The sequence below is a fragment of the Moschus berezovskii genome, chromosome 3, assembly GCF_049115385.1.
Source record: "Moschus berezovskii isolate FMDL1 chromosome 3, NW_MosBer_1.0, whole genome shotgun sequence".
In the NCBI taxonomy this organism is placed as follows: Eukaryota; Metazoa; Chordata; class Mammalia; order Artiodactyla; family Moschidae; genus Moschus; species Moschus berezovskii.
The window spans coordinates 111,667,088-111,684,656 of NC_142462.1; the positions used below are offsets into that span (position 1 = coordinate 111,667,088).

General features: G+C 39.3%; 1 protein-coding gene across 3 annotated transcripts in view; it reads left to right on the forward strand.

Moving 5' to 3' along the window:
* AKR1D1 (aldo-keto reductase family 1 member D1) overlaps positions 1-16,891 on the forward strand; it is a 52,967-nt gene extending 36,076 nt beyond the window's left edge. For all 3 annotated transcript variants that reach the window (XM_055420283.2, XM_088832660.1, XM_088832662.1), the window contains 4 exons: positions 6,258-6,367; positions 8,451-8,616; positions 14,808-14,890; positions 16,849-16,891. In XM_055420283.2, coding sequence (XP_055276258.1) covers positions 6,258-6,367; positions 8,451-8,616; positions 14,808-14,890; positions 16,849-16,891 — 402 coding nt within the window. The remainder of the gene's footprint in view (positions 1-6,257; positions 6,368-8,450; positions 8,617-14,807; positions 14,891-16,848) is intronic.
* The last annotated feature ends 678 nt before the right edge of the window (positions 16,892-17,569 follow it).

Below are 17,569 nucleotides of genomic sequence, written 5' to 3' on the forward strand. Positions count from 1 at the left end.
AGAGTAATGGAAATAAAAGCAAAAGTAAACAAGTGGAATCTGATTAAACTTAAAAGCTTTTGCACAGCAAAGGAAACTATAAACAAAGTGAAAAGACAACACACAGAATGGAAGAAAATAATAACAAATGAAACAACTGGCAAAGGATTAATTTTCAAAATACACAAGCAGCTCATACACAACTCAATACCAGAAAGACAAATAACCTAATAAAAAAGTGGGAAAACGACCTAAACATACATTTCTCCAAAGAAGACATACAGATGGCAAACAAACACATGAAAAGATGATCAACATCGATCATTATTAGAGAAATGCATATCAAAACTACAATGAGCTATCAACCGCCACCAGTCAGAATGGCCATCATCAAAAAGTCTACAAACAATAAATGCTGGAGAGACTGTGGAGAAAAGGGAATGCTCTTGCACTGTTGGTGGGAATGTAAATTGAAATAGCCACTATGGAAGATGGTATGGAGAATCCTTAAAAATTTAGGAATAAAACCACAATATGACCCAACAATCCCACTCCCAGGCATATATCCTGAGGAAACCAAAATTGAAAAAGATACATGTACCCCAGTGTTCATTGCAGCACTATTTACAATAGCTAGAACATGGAAGCAACCTAGGTGTCCATCGACAGATGAATGGATAAAGAAGTTGTGGTACACACACACAATGGAATATTACTCAGCCATAAAAAGGAACGCATTTGAGTCAGTTCTAATGAGGTGGATGAACCTCGAGCCTATTATACAGAGTGAAGTAAGTCAAAAAGAGAAAGATAAATATCGTATACTAACGCGGAGAAGGCAATGGCAAGCCACTCCAGTACTCTTGCCTAGAAAATCCCATGGACGGAGGAGCCTGGTAGGCTGCAGTCCATGGGGTGGCAAAGAGTCTGACATGACTGAGCGACTTCACTTTCACTTTTCACTTTCACACATTGGAGAAGGAAATGGCAACCCACTCCAATGTTCTTGCCTGGAGAATCCCAGGGACGGGGGAACCTGGTGGGCTTCCATCTATGGGGTCACACAGAGTCGGACACGACTGAAGTGACTTAGCAGCAACAGCAGCAGCAGCAACACATATATACAGAAACTAGAAAGATGGCACCGAAGAATTTATTTGCAGGGCAGCAATAGAGAAGCAGACATAGAGAATAGACACACAGACATGGGGAGAGGGGAGGAGAGGGTGAGATGTGTGGAGAGAGTAACATGGAAACTTACATTCCTATATGTAAAATAGATAGCCAATGGGAATTTCTGTATGATTCAGGAAATTCAAGCAGGGGCTCTGTATCAATCTGGAGGGGTGGGATGGGAGGAAGATGGGAGAGAGTTTCAACAGGGAGGGGATATATGTATACCTATGCCTGATTCATGTTGAGGTTTGACAGAAAACAACAAAATTCTGTAAAGCAATTGTCCTTCAATTAAAAAAAATTTTTTTAAAGTATTCTTGCTGAAAATTAATTGTTTGAGAACTGAAAAAAATAAATAATAGTAAGAGGAGGTCATATCCATATGAGTTAAAAACCTAAAAAATATCAATGAAAAAATCAATGAGAAAAAATACTATGGCTCAAAAGAAATGAACAGAAATTCATAGTTGACAAATTGCAAGACTGGTAAACATGAAGAATGTTTAGCTGCACTAGTAATTACAGAAATTTAAATTTAAGTGAAATTTTGTATTATGTATCAAATTCACAAAGTTTTTGTTTTATTTTTTAGTATTATGTTCCATGTAAGCAAGTGATGGAATACTGATAAACTGATTCAACTTTACTGAAAAGCAATTTTGCAATAAGTAGCAGGAGCCTTAAAAAATGTTCAGTTTTCAATTTCCAAGAATCTATCCCTGTGGGGAGGGGGGAGCCAGAACACCCTTATGTCTGTTTATCACAGTACTGTTTATCATGGCAAGAAAAAATAAAAGGGAAACAACATAAATATGAAAAATTCAAGGAATGTTTAAATAAATTTAAAAACATTCATAATATGTAAACTCTCAACAAAAGATGTTGTTGAATCACTTTTGAGGAAAAGAGACATGGCCATGATACTAACTGGAAAGACCAGGATACAAAATTTATTACAGTATGAAGGTGATTAGATTATTTAAACAGTGCAAATATTGGAAAGAAATATATTCAAGTGCTAACTGTGTCTATCTCTGGCTGTGAATTTTACAAGTAAATTCTGTTCTCCTCTTTATGCTTTTCTGTATTTTTCAAGTCTTCTGCAGTGAGCATATATTACTCTTATAATCAGAACAAAATACTATAATCTATCTTATTATTTGGGGAAATGATATCCTCTTCCCTCTACCTCATAAAACCTTAAGAAGCTGCACTGAAAAATGTTCTTGAATATGGTAAATATTCACATATTGGGATGATGGTGGACTTGATGGTTGAATTCATTGTTTTTAGAAACTCAAAATAGTTCATAACAGAAAAATGAATTATCACCTACATCATGACAGTAACCCACAGCTAAATAGACGTGTTGCCATATTTAGAAGTACCACTTCCAAAGTGACACTTCAGCTAGTGCTGTATCAGAAGCTGTCAGGAACAGAGAGCAACAAACGTTGCCTCCCTCACTGATCTCAATCCAATCCTTTATTTCTAACCAATCTCCTCTGCAGCATATTCTTCCTGCATCCCTAAGAACAATATTTTGTTATAAAAATGTTGAAATGACAAGCAGCTTTCTTCTGACAAATGCAGGGAGACAGGTGGTGACTTTTGACCTGAGAATGGAAAAGAATGAAAATTTGACAGTGTGTTTGCTCATGCCAAGCAGGAAATACATTGATCTGTCGGCATGAGACTGTTGATTTAACTTCACAAATGTTTCCTGAAAGAGAAGCAAGGTGTGTAGGAAGCTCATAGCCTGAACCTATTCATGTATTCTGTACTGTTTGAATATGTCAAATATTGGCACAGAACATATGAATAGAGCTGGCACAAATCGGAGTGCAGGTCCCCTAGCCACCAACATCACCCTGTGCCCTTGTAGGACCGTCTCTTCTCCAGAGATACAAAATGAGCAGCTTTCAACCCAGGATACGACGTGCATAATGCAGGCCTTGGGCTTCCCAACTGGCTCAATGGTAAAGAATCTTCCTACCAATGCAGAGCTATAGAAGACACAAGTTTGATCCCTGGGTTGGGAAGATCCCTTGGAGAAGGAATCTTCTCCAAGAAAATTAAGAGAAATGGCAATGCACTCCAGTATTCTTGCCTGGAAAATTCCATAGAAAGAGGAGCCTGATGGGCTATAGTCCGTGGGGACAGAGTGGACACATTTCATATACAAGGGATACATATCCAAACGTCTTGCATAATTCAAAATTAACATATTTCAAAACTAACTGTCCCGATATTGTTACTGTTGAGTCGCTGAGTTGCCTTCAACTCTTTTGAGACCCCCTGACTGTAGCCTGCCAGGCTCCTCTATTCATGGGATTATCCCAGCAAGAATACTGGAATCTGTTGCTGTTTCCTCCTCCAGAGAATTTTCCCACCAGTCCAAATCTAACATAAAGTTTGCAAATGTACTTTTCATTGACTTCATGAACAAACTGACACAGAATATAAGCTCACTCTGTACTTATTCTCAGAGCCTGAGCAATCCAAGTTTCCTTAGTACTCCTTGTGGCATTCATCTGGAGTAACATCCCTCTGGGCTCCGCCTCTGGCTTTGACAGTCTGAAAGTCTTCCTAGTGTCAAGTGGTGCTCTCCCAGACCAATTCAAAGGGAACTGTGGATCTCTCTAAAGTGGTTTCATTTCATACACAGTTCCAACACATAACTCTAGGAACAAAGGAAAGAAGGGAGGTAAGGAGGGACAGAGGGAAGGAAAGGAGAAAGGAAGGAGTAAGGAAAATTTCCAAATTCTTCCATTCTTCCTGATCTTATTCACTGTACCTAAGTCACAGATATCCTGACACAGAAATTAATAAATATTTGTTGAGTGTCTTCCACAATGAAGAGAAAATTCAGTGCAGTTTTTCATGGAAAGACAGAAAAGGTTGGGGTTAATTAATTAATGAAATGACTTTTGCTATTTTCCTTCATGGATTCTGTCCAGCTTCTTATCTTTACCTTGCGAGATTCTGATATCTATCTAAAACTACAGCATTTCCAAAGACTGTTGTAAATACATATGCTATATACCCATGTGAATATACATATTAAGGCCAAAGACAGGTAACAGGACTCCAACCTGATTAGAAAGGAGTCTCTGTGGGGAAAACTAAATGTGTTTGGAACAAGCAGGCAGGCATGAAGTTAAGAAATTCATACTTAGTCTTTGAGCAATGGAGTGACATGATTTAAAATGTGTTTGGAATCATTAGCTTGCCAATAAGATGAAAAATGGGAAAGATATTAAAGGAGGAGAGTGATGCTGGGAGTGGAAGAGGTTAAGGGAAAGAAACAGACCACCATTCATATCCCTGGATGTAAATATGGAGGATGGACTTGAGAATCTGAGGATTTTGGTGTTTGCTGGGGGGTGTTCTGGAACCAATCCTATACAGATACCTAGGGTCTACTGTACTATGGACACTATGTGTCACTTTTTAGAATGAAGAAATATTCCCAAATGGGGAGAGGGGAGTGTCTTAGGGAAAAGGAGAGCTCAAAATAATGAGGGGACAAACTCAACACTAGTAAAACCAAGGTCATGCAATCCAATCCCATCACTTCCTGACAAATAGAAGGGGAAAAAGTTGAAGCAGTTTTCTTGGGCTCCAAAATCACTGTGGACAGTGACTACAGCCATGAAATTAAAGGAAGCTTGCATTTTGGAGAGAAAGTTATGACAAACTTACATAGCATATTTAAAAGCAGAGACATCACTGCTGATAAAGATCTGTGTAGTCAAAGCTATGGTTTTTCCAGTAGTCATGCATGGATGTGAGAGTTGGACCATAAAGATGGTGAGTGCCAAAGAATTGATGCCTTTGAATTGTGGTGCTGGAGAAGACTCTTGAGAGTCGTGACAACAGCAAAGAGATGAAACCAGCCAATCCTAAAGGAAATCAACCCTGAATATTCATTGGAAGGACTGATGCTGAAGATGAAGCTCCAATACTTTGGCCACCCACTGGGAAGAGCTGACTCATTGGAAAAGACCATGATTCTGGGAAAGATTAAGGGCAGGAGGAAGATGAGATGGTTAGACAGGGGATGATGGTTAACAGGGGATGAGATGGTTAGACAGCATCACCGATTCAATGGACATGAATTTGAGCAAACTCTGGTAGATAATGAAGGACAGGGAAGCTTGGCATGCTGCAGTCCATGGGGTCTGCACGAAGAGTTGGATACAACTTAGTGACTGAACAAGAACAAAGGGGAAAGAGAAGAAATAGGAGAAACTGATAGGGGGTAAAAAAAAAAGGTTGTCAAATTAGATAAAGGAAAGAAGACTCACATCTAAGACCTCTGGTTCACCTTTCTACTTTATCAATAGTATTTTCTTGTGCCTTCTAGAAATGTAACTTGTCAAGTATTTAATATTCCAGGTAGTGAAAATCATAATTATACACTTAAAATATTTTAATTAAGCCTTGGCTGATTTTAATTAAAAAGAAAAGAAACACATAGGTCAAAAACTACCATAGTGTTTAAGAAGAAACTTAGAGAAGAACTTTTGTTGATACAAGTGTTTTTAGTGCAGGAGTGTTGTCAGTAAGATACAGAAAATGAAAGTAAGCCTATATTTAGTGCTGTAAAGAAGTCTCCACCAAGAAGACAAAATGCATCTCTAAATTTACTTTTACACACACTCTATCTCTTGTGAAAATATTCTTAAATGTTTGATAGTGAGGGATAGAGGGCTTTTGCAACATGTCACTTCTATTTACCAAGACTGTAATGTGAACTTGAGACTATGTGTCTGTTATGGAAAATTGTATTTGCTAGAATATTTACTATAAATAACCAAGTCTGTTCACTTATAGCTTTAAAGTATGATAGCTGTAAAAACTGAATTTGTTTCCCAGTTATTTTAGGATTGACCCCTAGATAGTGACCTCACTAATCTTGTTTTACTAGACCTCACTCATATATAAACATTGTAAACTTCTTTTTTGGGAAAAATATTTAAGATTTGCCTTGCTATCCATACTACTTTGCAATAGATTTTGTTGAATTATTAAAATCTATATAAAATTACATTCATCCACAAGTCCTTAATTTTGTGCCCTGCTCTCCAACCACATAGGTCGAGTGCCATCCATATTTCACCCAGCCAAAACTCTTGAAATTTTGCCAACAACACGACATTGTCATTGTCGCATACAGCCCTTTGGGAACCTCTAGAAATCCATCCTGGTAAGTAATGCAGTCTGTCTCCTCAGTAAGTATATTTCCTTTGGAGTATTCAGTTCAGTTCAGTTCAGTCGCTCAGTCGTGTCCGACTCTTTGCGACCCCATGAATCACAGCACACCAGGCCTCCCTGTCCATCACCAACTCCCAGAGTTCACTCAAACTCATGTCCATCAAGTCGGTGATGCCATCCAGCCATCTCATTCTCTGTCGTCCCCGTCTCCTCCTGCCCCCAATCCCTCCCAGCATCAGAGTCTTTTCCAGTGAGTCAACTCGTCGCATGAGGTGGCCAAAGTATTGAAGTTTCAGCTTTAGCATCAGTCCTTCCAATGAACACCCAGGATTGATCTCCTTTAGAATGGACTGGTTGGATCTCCTTGCAGTCCAAGGGACTCTCAAGAGTCTTCTCCAGCACCACAGTTCAAAAGCATCAATTCTTTGGCACTCAGCTTTCTTCACAGTCCGATTCTCACATCCATACATGATCACTGGAAAAACCATAGCCTTGACTAGACGGACCTTGGTTATGTAAATTGCTTGACTGAAATGACTATTCATCTGTGTGATCTTAAGGAAGTAACAATCTCTTCAAGTCATTCTTCACATATGCAAATTACAGCTAAACAAAACCTTCCTCATTGAGATGCTGTAATAATCACTTAGACTCTACTATGAAATTGCCTACCAGTACCTTGATTATTACCTGCCAAAGTAATATTCAGCCACATTCTGAAATTTTTGCATTTTTAAAATCTCTGTATTCAGTGGCAATACTTCTACTGTGATCTCTTCCACAGACTTAAGGAGGAAATTTTCCACTCTGATCTCAAGAGTTGTGCCTCTGCTTCTCCTTCAATCTTCTTGCCTTTCCCTGTGTGCCTTCTTCCAACCCCATTCTTTCTATAAGATCCACCAAAGAAATATTAGTAATATTTACCCTCTGGAAGAGTGGGCTTCCCAGGTGGTGCTAGTAGTAAAGAACTGCCTGCTAAAGCAGAAGATGCATGAGATGTGGATTCAGTCCTTGGGTCAGGAAGATCCCCTGGAGGAGGAAATGGCAACCTACTCCAGTATTCTGACCTGGGAAATTCCATGGACAGAGGAGCCTAGTAGGCTACAGTCTAAGGGGCCTCAAAAAGTCGGACATGACTGAGCACTCTGGAAGAGGCCGGTCTATGAATCTGCCTGTCTTGATCTTCCCATACTAAGCACTACTCTTCTGAATACTCTGCATTCAGAGAACTTGGTTACAGGTGACCTGAGTGCTTTGAATAGGTTACCAGGTGAAGGTGGGGAGGGTGTGTCAGAGGAGGAAGGTGATTGGTTACCACTGGTTCTCATTCAGTTCATCTCAGTCGCTCAATTGTGTCCGACTCTTTGTGACCCCATGAACCGCAGCATGCCAGGCCTCTTTGTCCATCACCAACTCCCAGAGTTCACTCAAACTCATGTCCATTGAGTCGGTGATGCCATCTAACCAACTCATACTCTATTGTCCCCTTCTCCTCCTGCCTTCAATCTTTCCCAACATCAGGGTCTTTTCAAGTTAGTCAGCTCTTCGCATAAGGTGGCCAAAGGATTGGAGTTTCAGCTTCAACATCAGCCCTACCAATGAACACCCAGGAGTGATCTCCTTTAGCATGGACTGGTTGGATCTCCTTGCAGTCCAAGGGACTCTCAAGAGTCTTCTCCAACACCACAGTTCAAAAGCATCAATTCTTCTGCACTCAGCTTTCTTTATAGTCCAACTCTCACACCCATACATGACCACTGGAAAAACCACAGCCTTGACTAGACGGACCTTTGTTGACAAAGTGATGTCTCTGACAAGGGACTCTCAAGACTCTTCTCCAACACCACAGTTCAAAAGCATCAATTCTTCTGCACTCAGCTTTCTTTATAGTCCAGCTCTCACATCCGTACATGACCACTGGAAAAACCATAGCCTTGACTAGACGGACCTTTGTTTATTAAATGATGTCTCTGCTTTTGGTCATAACTTTCCATCCAAGAAGTATGCGTCTTTTAATTTCATTACTTGGCATAAATATGATACATGTCTTGATTTCTTTTTTAATTTTTTTAAAGGGTGAATGTCTCTTCCCCACCATTGCTAAAGGATCCATTTCTAAACGCACTGGGGAAAAAGTACAATAAAACAGCAGCTCAAGTTGTTCTGCGTTTCAACATCCAGCGAGGAGTGGTTGTAATCCCAAAAAGCTTTAACCCTGAAAGGATCAAAGAAAACTTTCAAGTAAGAGAACTGCTTCCAGAAATGTAAAAAGCAGTGTTTTGTTTTGTTTTTTTAAAGAGAATTTTCTGTTCAGATCAATAAGAAAGCTGCAATGACTTCATATGCTATTTTATACTAACTCCTCAACCCATTCTACCCATGTCTGGATTGAATTTTAGCTGAATTTGTGATAGTTCCTAGTAATTCAGTGATTGCTTTGCTGCTTCTATGTGATCTAGCTTCTTTATTTCTTCTGTTTCCTTACCTATTGACTCTGGACAAAACCTTCTCCCTTCTCTGTCAGCACAGCAGGAATAGAAAGTATAAAATTTGAAATTCATAGTAGTCAATTTTCCACTTTCTTAATTGCTCTAGATAAAGTTGGGGACAAATTCGGAAATTATTGAAGAGGATCATTTAGACTTCATGAATCCCAGTTCAGTTCAGTTCAGTCACTCAGTTGTGTCCGACTCTTTTTTTTTTTTTTTTAGCTGGGATGTCAGACATATCTGCTCTGATAAGCCGGGTCCACCTGTAGAAGTTGTGTCCAACTCTTTGCTACCCCATGAACAGCAACATGCCAGGCCTCCCTGTCCATCACCAACTCCTGGAGTTGACCCAAACCCATGTCCATTGAGCCAGTGATGCCATCCAACCATCTCATCCTCTGTTGTCCCCTTCTCCTCATGTCGTCAATCTTTCCCAGCATCAGGGCCTTTTCAAATGAGACAGTTCTTTGCATCAGGTGGCCAAAGGATTGGAGTTTCAGCTTCCACATCAGTCCTTCCAATGAATACCCAGGGCTGATCTCCTTTAGCATGGACTGGTTGGGTCTCCTTGCAGTCCAAGGGACTCTCAAGAGTCTTCTCCAACACCACAATTCAAAACCATTAATTCTTCTGTACTCATCTTTCTTTATAGTCCAACTCTCACATCCATACATCACTACTGGAAAAACCATAGCCTTGACTAGACGGACCTGTGTTGACAAAGTGATGTCTCTGCTTTTTAATATGCTGTCTAGTTTGGTCATAACTTTCCTTCCAAGGAGTAAGTGTCTTTTAGTTTCACGGCTGCAATCAGCATCTGCAGTGATTTTGGAGCCCAGAAAAATAAAGTCAGCCATTGTTTCCACTGTTTCTCCATCTATTTGCCATGAAGTAATGGGACTGGATGCCATGATCTTAGTTTTCTGAATGTTGAGCTTTAAGCCAACTTTTCACTCTCCTTTTTCATGTTCATCAAGAGACCCTTTACTTCTTCTTCACTTTCTGCCATAAGGGTGGTGTCATCTGCATATCTGAGGTTACTGATATTTCTCCCAGCAATCTTGATTCCAGCTTGTGCTTCATCCAGCCCAGCATTTCTCGTGATGTACTCTGCATATAAGTTAAATAAGCAGGGTGACAATATACAGCCTTGACATACTCCTTTTCCTATTTGGAACCAGTCTGTTGTTCCACGTCCAGTTCTAACTATTGCTTCCTGACCTGCATACAGGTTTCCCAAGAGGCAGGTCAGGTGGTCTGGGATTCCCATCTCTTTCAGAATGCTCTACAGTTTATTGTGATCCACACAGTCAAAGACTTTGGCATAGTCAATGAAGCAGAAATAGATGTTTTTCTGGAACTCTCTTGCTTTTTCCATGATCCAGAGGATGTTGGCAATTTGATCTCTGGTTCCTCTGCCTTTTCTAAAACCAGCTTGAACATCTGGAAGTTCACGGTTCATGTATTGCTGAAGCCTGGCTTGGAGAATTTTGAGCATTACTTCACTAGCGTGTGAGATGAGTGCAATTGTGCAGTAGTTTGAGTGTTCTTTGGCCTTGTCTTTCATGGAGATTGGAATGAAAACTGACCTTTTCCAGTCCTGTGGCCACTGCTAAGTTTTCCAAATTTGCTGGCATATTGAGTGCAGCACTTTCACAGCATCATCTTTCCAGATTTGAAATAGCTCACCTGGAATTCCATCCCCTCCACTAGCTTTGTTCATAGTGATGCTTCCTAAGGCCCACTTGACTTCACATTCCAGGACGTCTGGCTCTAGTTGAGTGATCATACCACCGTGATTATCTGGGTCGTGAAGATCTTTTTTGTACAGTTCTGCTGTGTATTCTTGCCACCTCTTCTTAATATCTTCTGCTTCTGTTAGGTCCATACCAATTCTGTCCTTTATCGAGCCCATCTTTGGTGGATTCAGAGTCCAGAGTGCTCACCATTACACCATGGAACCACAACCTGAGCCAATCTTTGCATGAAATGTTCCCTTGGTATCTCTAATTTTCTTGAAGAGATCTCTAGTCTTTCCCATTCTACTGTTTTCCTCTATTTCTTTGCACTGATTGTTGAGGAAGGCTTTCTTCTCTCACCTTGCTATTCTTTGGAACTCTGATTTCAAATGTGTATATCTTACCTTTTCTCCTTTGCGTTTGGCTTCTCTTCTTTTCACAGCTATTTGTAAGGCCTCCTCAGACAACCATTTTGCTTTTTTGCATTTCTTTTTCTTGGGGATGGTCTTGATCCCTGTCTCCTGTACAATGTCATGAACCTCCATCCATAGTTCTTCAGGCACTCTGTCTATCAGATCTAGTCCCTTAAATCTATTTCTCACTTCCACTGTATAGTCATAAGGGATTTGATTTAGGTCATACCTGAATGGTCTAGTGGTTTTCTCCACTTACTTCAATTTAAGTCTGAATTTGGCAATAAGAATTTCATGATCTGAGCCACAGTCAACTCCTGGTCTTGTTTTTGCTGACTGTATAGAGCTTCTCCATCTTTGGCTACAAAGAATATAATAAATCTGATTTTAGCATTGACCATCTGGTGATGTCCACGTGTAGAGTGTTCTCTTGTGTTGTTGGAAGAGGGTATATGACCAGTGTGTTCTCTTGGCAAAACTCTATTAGCCTTTGCCTTGCTTCATTCTGTACTCCAAGGCCAAATATGCCTGTTATTCCAGGTGTTTCTTGACTTCTTACTTTTGCATCCCAGTCCCTTATAATTAAAAGGACATCTTCTTTGGGTATTAGTTCTAGAAGGTCTTGTAGGTCTTCATTCTGTTCTGTTCCGTCACTCAGTCGTGTCCGACTCTATGCGACCCCGTGGACTGTAGCCTACCAGGCTTCTCCATCCATGGGATTCTCCAGGCAAGAATACTGGAGTGGGTTACCGTTTCCTTCTCCAGGGGATCTTCCCGACCCAGGGATCGAACCCGGGTCTCCTGCATTGGAGGCAGAAGCTTTAACCTCTGAGCCACCAGGGAAGCCCGTAGGTTTTCATAGGACCATTCAACTTCAGCTTCTTCAGTGTTACTGGTCGGGGCACAGACTTGGATTACTGTGATATTGAATGGTTTGCCTTGGAAACGAACAGAGATCATTCTGTCGTTTTTGAGATTGCATCCAAGTACTGCTTTTGGACTCTTTTGTTGACTATAATGGCTACTCCATTTCTTCTAAGTGATTTCTTCCCACAGTAGTAGATATAATGGTCATCTGAGTTAAATTCACCCATTTACTCCCTCTTAGTTCGCTGATTCCTAGAATGTCAATGCTCACTCTTGCCATGAATGCCAACTTCCTTTATTTCCTCTATAAGTAATCTGTAACCATCATTATAAATTATAGATAAGAAACATGTCACTAGACAATGGAGTAGTTTACCGTGCTACTTGCAAAGAATAACTGCTAGGTATTAGTAAATGCAGCTATAGAAAAGTACCATGTAAAGTTAATCATTACCCATCAGTTGATAATTAAAATCTCAAAAGTAAGTTGTTTTTTGTCTTACTCATAAAGATAACAATAGGACAGTATTTCCCCCCTCAGATAGGGAAATAATCAAAATGCTTACAATATGTGGGAAAACAGACACTTTCATATAATGCTGTTAGAAATACTAATTGATGGAAGATTTGGAGAAAGATCTTTTTCCAGTCCCATCAAAATTCAAATATATATATATATATCCACTGACCCAACAATCTTTTCCTATAGATGCATTTGCATGTTTATGTGCATGTATACAGATGTTTATTACAACATACTTTATCAGCTAAAAATAAAACTGGAAACAGTTTTCAGTAGGATCTTAGAAAACAAATTGTGATTTATTTGTGCAATGAAAGATTATATAGCCATTTTTATGTATTTTTCTTTTTAAAAGAACTCTATTGAGGTGAAATTGAATTGCAATGAGCTGAACATAAAATGTAAAATTGGAAAAGTTTTGACATATGTACACACCCATGAAATCTCCACAATCAGAGAAATAAACATCTCTAGTATCTCCAACAGTCTCTTTAGGCCCCTTTAGAATCTATCCCTCCTGGTCCCCAAGCCCAAGCCAAGCACTGATTTGCTTTCTATCCCTAAGGACTAGTTTGCATTTCCTAGAATGTCATATAAATGAATTTACATAGTATATGTGCCTTTATATCCATTTTTAAATACTAAAGTGAAAATATAAATACTGATGTGGGAAGACATACATATCAGATAATTATCTTCAGGGCTTTTTTGCTACCACAGGAAGGAATACAATTCAAACTTACCAAACAAAAAAAGATACAATTTACTGACTCTCATAACTGGAAAATTCATGGATATATCAGACATGACTGGACACAGCTATTCAAATGATTTATAAAAGGACTGAGTTCCCCCCACCCCCTTTCTCCGTATGGTGGCACACACAGTGCAGGTTAATCTATTACTCATGTTTAGTAAGGACAATCACAGAGAAAGGCTTCTATCTCTATCAATCCCTGCTTGTCCCTTTATGGGTCATTGCTACCCTCATCCCTCATAATAATCAGTGTCCAATGAACAAGATACTTTGATTGGTCCCCTGAGCGCCATCCGTTTTCCTGTGCTGAAGGAGGTGATGTCATGTGACAGATAGCCACTCTCAGTGGGGGAAAGTGTTAAGGAGAAAGGAAACTTGTAAGGATTTATTTTTAAGTGATTTCTTCATGATTGTTTCATGTTATAATAAAATTCCTTATACAATCTCATAAACTCTAATATGGATAAGAAATAATCAAAGGAAAGAATGCTCTGAAGAGACCACTTGGAAATGATCCTTGGGGAAGTGCATACATCTATATGATGGATGCAGTGGCTAAATCGTCAGTCTATATATTTTGACAGAAGAGATCACCAAGACATATTATGCGAATGAGATAAAGCTGCAGAATGATAAAAATATGATACAACTATTGCATTTTGCTCTTGGTGTGCTGAATGTTTGGAAGGAATCTGTAGGAAGGAGGCTAGGCCTGATGTGGTGGATATCAAGAGGCACTTTTGGTTTTTTTACTCCATAAATGTCGATGTACTTCTATAGTCTTTCATTTTCAAAGAAGTCTTTCATTTCTTTACATATATTTATGTATTATATAATTAAAATTTATTAATGTAAATCACTAAAATAAAAACTTTTTAGAAAGATACAAGGGTAATAGAAGATAGATTGTAAATAGATAAACCAAGTGTTAAAAATAAAAATAAGCTAAAACAAACTATTAAAATGTTCATAAAGGACCATCATAAAACCAAGGTATAAAGTGTATAAGCTAAAAAGAAAATAAAACAATGAAAATGTAATTAGAATTAAAAGGTAGATGAAGAGACGTTAAAAATGATGAAAGGATTAACAGGATGAAATAAAGCAAATTAAAAGTTAAAAAAATACATAAGCAAATTTAGAGACCAGGGAATATTTTTGTAAAAAAAAAAAGTGCATGAAGGTCACTGTCCAGAATCAAAAGCTCAGCATCTTATACCAAAGTAGTAAGAATTCCTTACTTCTAGAATTTCAGGAAATGTTCTGAATGCATATTGTTTCAGAACACTTGACATTTATTGCAAGATGTCCCCAGCAGGATTGTCTTAAAGACCAAGGGCAGAAAGAATTCCAGCTCCCCGTAGGTGGGGGGGCCTCCCAGCACCTGCCTAGCTCCTCTAGGACATTTGCTGTTCAGTTCAGTTCAGTCGCTCAGTCATGTCCGACTCTTTGCGACCCCATAAATCACAGCACGCCAGGCCTCCCTGTCCATCACCAACTCCCGGAGTTCACTCAAACTCATGTCCATCGAGAGATATCCATAAATCTTTGAAGGGCTCCCACTGCTGGCCCTTCTCCCTGATCCCAAACTTGACTCATCTTCTACTATTCCAAATTCTGTTTTTTTTGTTTCTGTTATTTCAGATCTTTGACTTTTCTTTCACTGAAGAAGAAATGAAGGACATTGAAGCCTTAAATAAAAACGTCCGCTTTGTGGAAATGCTCATGTGAGTTCTGGGGGATCATGAATCAGTTTCTGCCCAGTGGTGCTGGGTTGTCAAGAGTCACCCAACAGGCTCTTAGAAATCAGGACCATGTCCACAGAAGGAACAAGGGTAAAGGCCGGTGGGCACCATGTACTGGATTAGGAACTTTGTACAAACCTACATTTTTATTTAAAAGAAGATTTCTGGCATTTAGGACATTTCCATTGATTAGGTTAAGGCATAACAGGCTAAAGACAGTGAGGAGAAATAAGTCACTGTGTTCATATGTTAATTCAACGGTGGCATATTCAAACAACATATTTATTTCTTCCTTAAAAATCAAAGTGGGCACAAATTAGAGCAAAGCTGCCAGCAAGAACAATTCTTAGGAAAGAGGCATGAGAGCGTAGCAGAAAGAGCACCAAGTTGGGAGGCAAGAAACTTGAGTTTTAGACAAATGTTTGCCTATAAGAGTTGGAGTATCTGGTTTACCTATTGCCTGACTTGAAAGAAAGTGAAAGTGAAGTTGCTCAGTCATGTCCGACACTTCGTGACCCCATAGACTATAGCCCACCAGGCTCCTCCATCCATGGAATTTTCCAGGCAAGAGTACTGGAGTGGGTTGCCATTTCCTTCCCAGGGGGTCTTCCTGACCCAGGGATGGAACCCAGATCTCTGCATTGCGGGCAGATGCTTTACCGTCTGAGCCACCAGGGAAATTGCCTGACTTCCCACAGAAAAATTCCTTCAAGATGTTGCCAAGTTCACCTATCAACAGAAATAACCCTTTAATCTCTGAATACTACATAGCTTTAAAAATTAAAAAAGAATATAGTTCATGCATATATACATGTATATATTTGTAAACACACATACCTTTTTTTCTTAATCATTATCCATTATATTTACAGTTCTTGAAATCACATGGATACTAATCTTCTTTTTACAATCTTCTCTTTAAGTGAGCATTTTTTAAATGCTAATTAAGATGGTTCATATAGTTTGGGCACTTATCTTACCGGTCTCACTATTTTTCATGAGTCAGAAACTGCTGACTATGCTGATACTGAATTTCTAAATCAATTTCTGAATTAATAAAACAGCTTTCTAATGTGAATTTTCCAGGGGAAGAAATTAATTGACATCAAAAAGCACCTCCTAGCCTCAAGAACAAAAAAGTAAACACAAACATGTAACTAACAAACATTTATAGGTTAATTAACAGGTCTCAAAGATAAACTATTTCTATTGAATAAATATCTAAATTAAAAAGAGATAGTAAGAGACAGCAAATCCACCAATGTGCTGCTATTTTTACAGTTGGTTGGTGATATTAATTGGTTTGACATTTGACATTTTTAATACCTAGTTCTAGGAACACTGTGAAAATAACTCATTGCACCAGGAAATAACTAGAAAAATCAGCAAGGAGAAACAAAGGTTGAATAAAAAAATATATCATTTAGAAATGCTGGGTCACGGTTCTTCTATTTTTCATCTGGGTGAGCTTTGAGAGCCTTTTTGGTTTTATTTAATATTTTATTGACAATTTAAAGCACATAATACTTACAGAGAACTAAATCTTAGGTATGTTTCAGGACAGGCACATACACTTCAGTCCTTTTATAGGCTGTTTCACCATTATTCTTGCCTGAAGAATCCCATGGACAGAGGAGCCTGGCGGGCTACAGTCCAAAGAGATGCAAAGATTTGGACATGACTGAGCACACATACACACACAGCCTTCCTCTACCCAAACCCACTCCACACACACACCTACACCAGAGTGCTATCTGGGGCTTCAGTAAAAGGTGCTGGCTTGAGAGGAACCATGGGCAGAAGCTGGGCACAAAATCAAAATGGAATGAGTAAGAGAAAAGAGGGAGTGGTTGGTGAAGTTACCAAAGGATGCTAGTAATACACACAGATGTGCAACATTAGAAGTGAACTTTTTCCCTTTGGGGGAATTGTTTTGGCAGGTGGTGTGACCATCCTGAATACCCATTCCATGATGAATACTGACTTCGGAGAACTCCGCAACAGATATTTGCCCTTCTGCGTGTGCTAGGACTTTGGGTTGGTGGTTGCTCCAGCCATGGAAATGGCTTACTATCCTCAGATCAAGTGGTGATAGAGATATTTAACTTGTGTGTAGTGTTAGTGACTTTGATTGAACTATGTGGGACTGGGCGGGGGGCGACTAGCGGGGAGAGGTTTAAATCTATTGAAATAACTGTTGGAAATTACCAGCTAATGTTTTATTAAATCAGTGTCTTCTGGGTTTCAGACAGGAAAACATTAGGCTTTAGAAAAGACTTCAGGAGTAACATATGAGGATACTAACTCATGAATTTGGATCCTGCTGTCGTGGATAGTCTGAGTTCTTCAGCTGTTAATGGGGCAAGAAGAGGATAGAGAGCTAGACCATGGCAGTGTGCTGGCAGTGGGCCTGATGATTTGGACCACTGACTTTAATAAAGACCCAGTCAAGTTAAGATCCACACCTGCACTGTTGACAAGGAAGTGATTCACCTCATCTTGAGCTGAGAGAGAGGGCTAAGCACAGTAAAATATTAAAAGAGCTAACTTAACACCAGAGCAGTTAACAAAGCCATACTGATTTGGCTGTTGTCTGTTTTCATCCAGTGTGTTTGTGTAGCCTTCATCCAACTTGAGAGATGAATAATAGGTGGTTCTCTC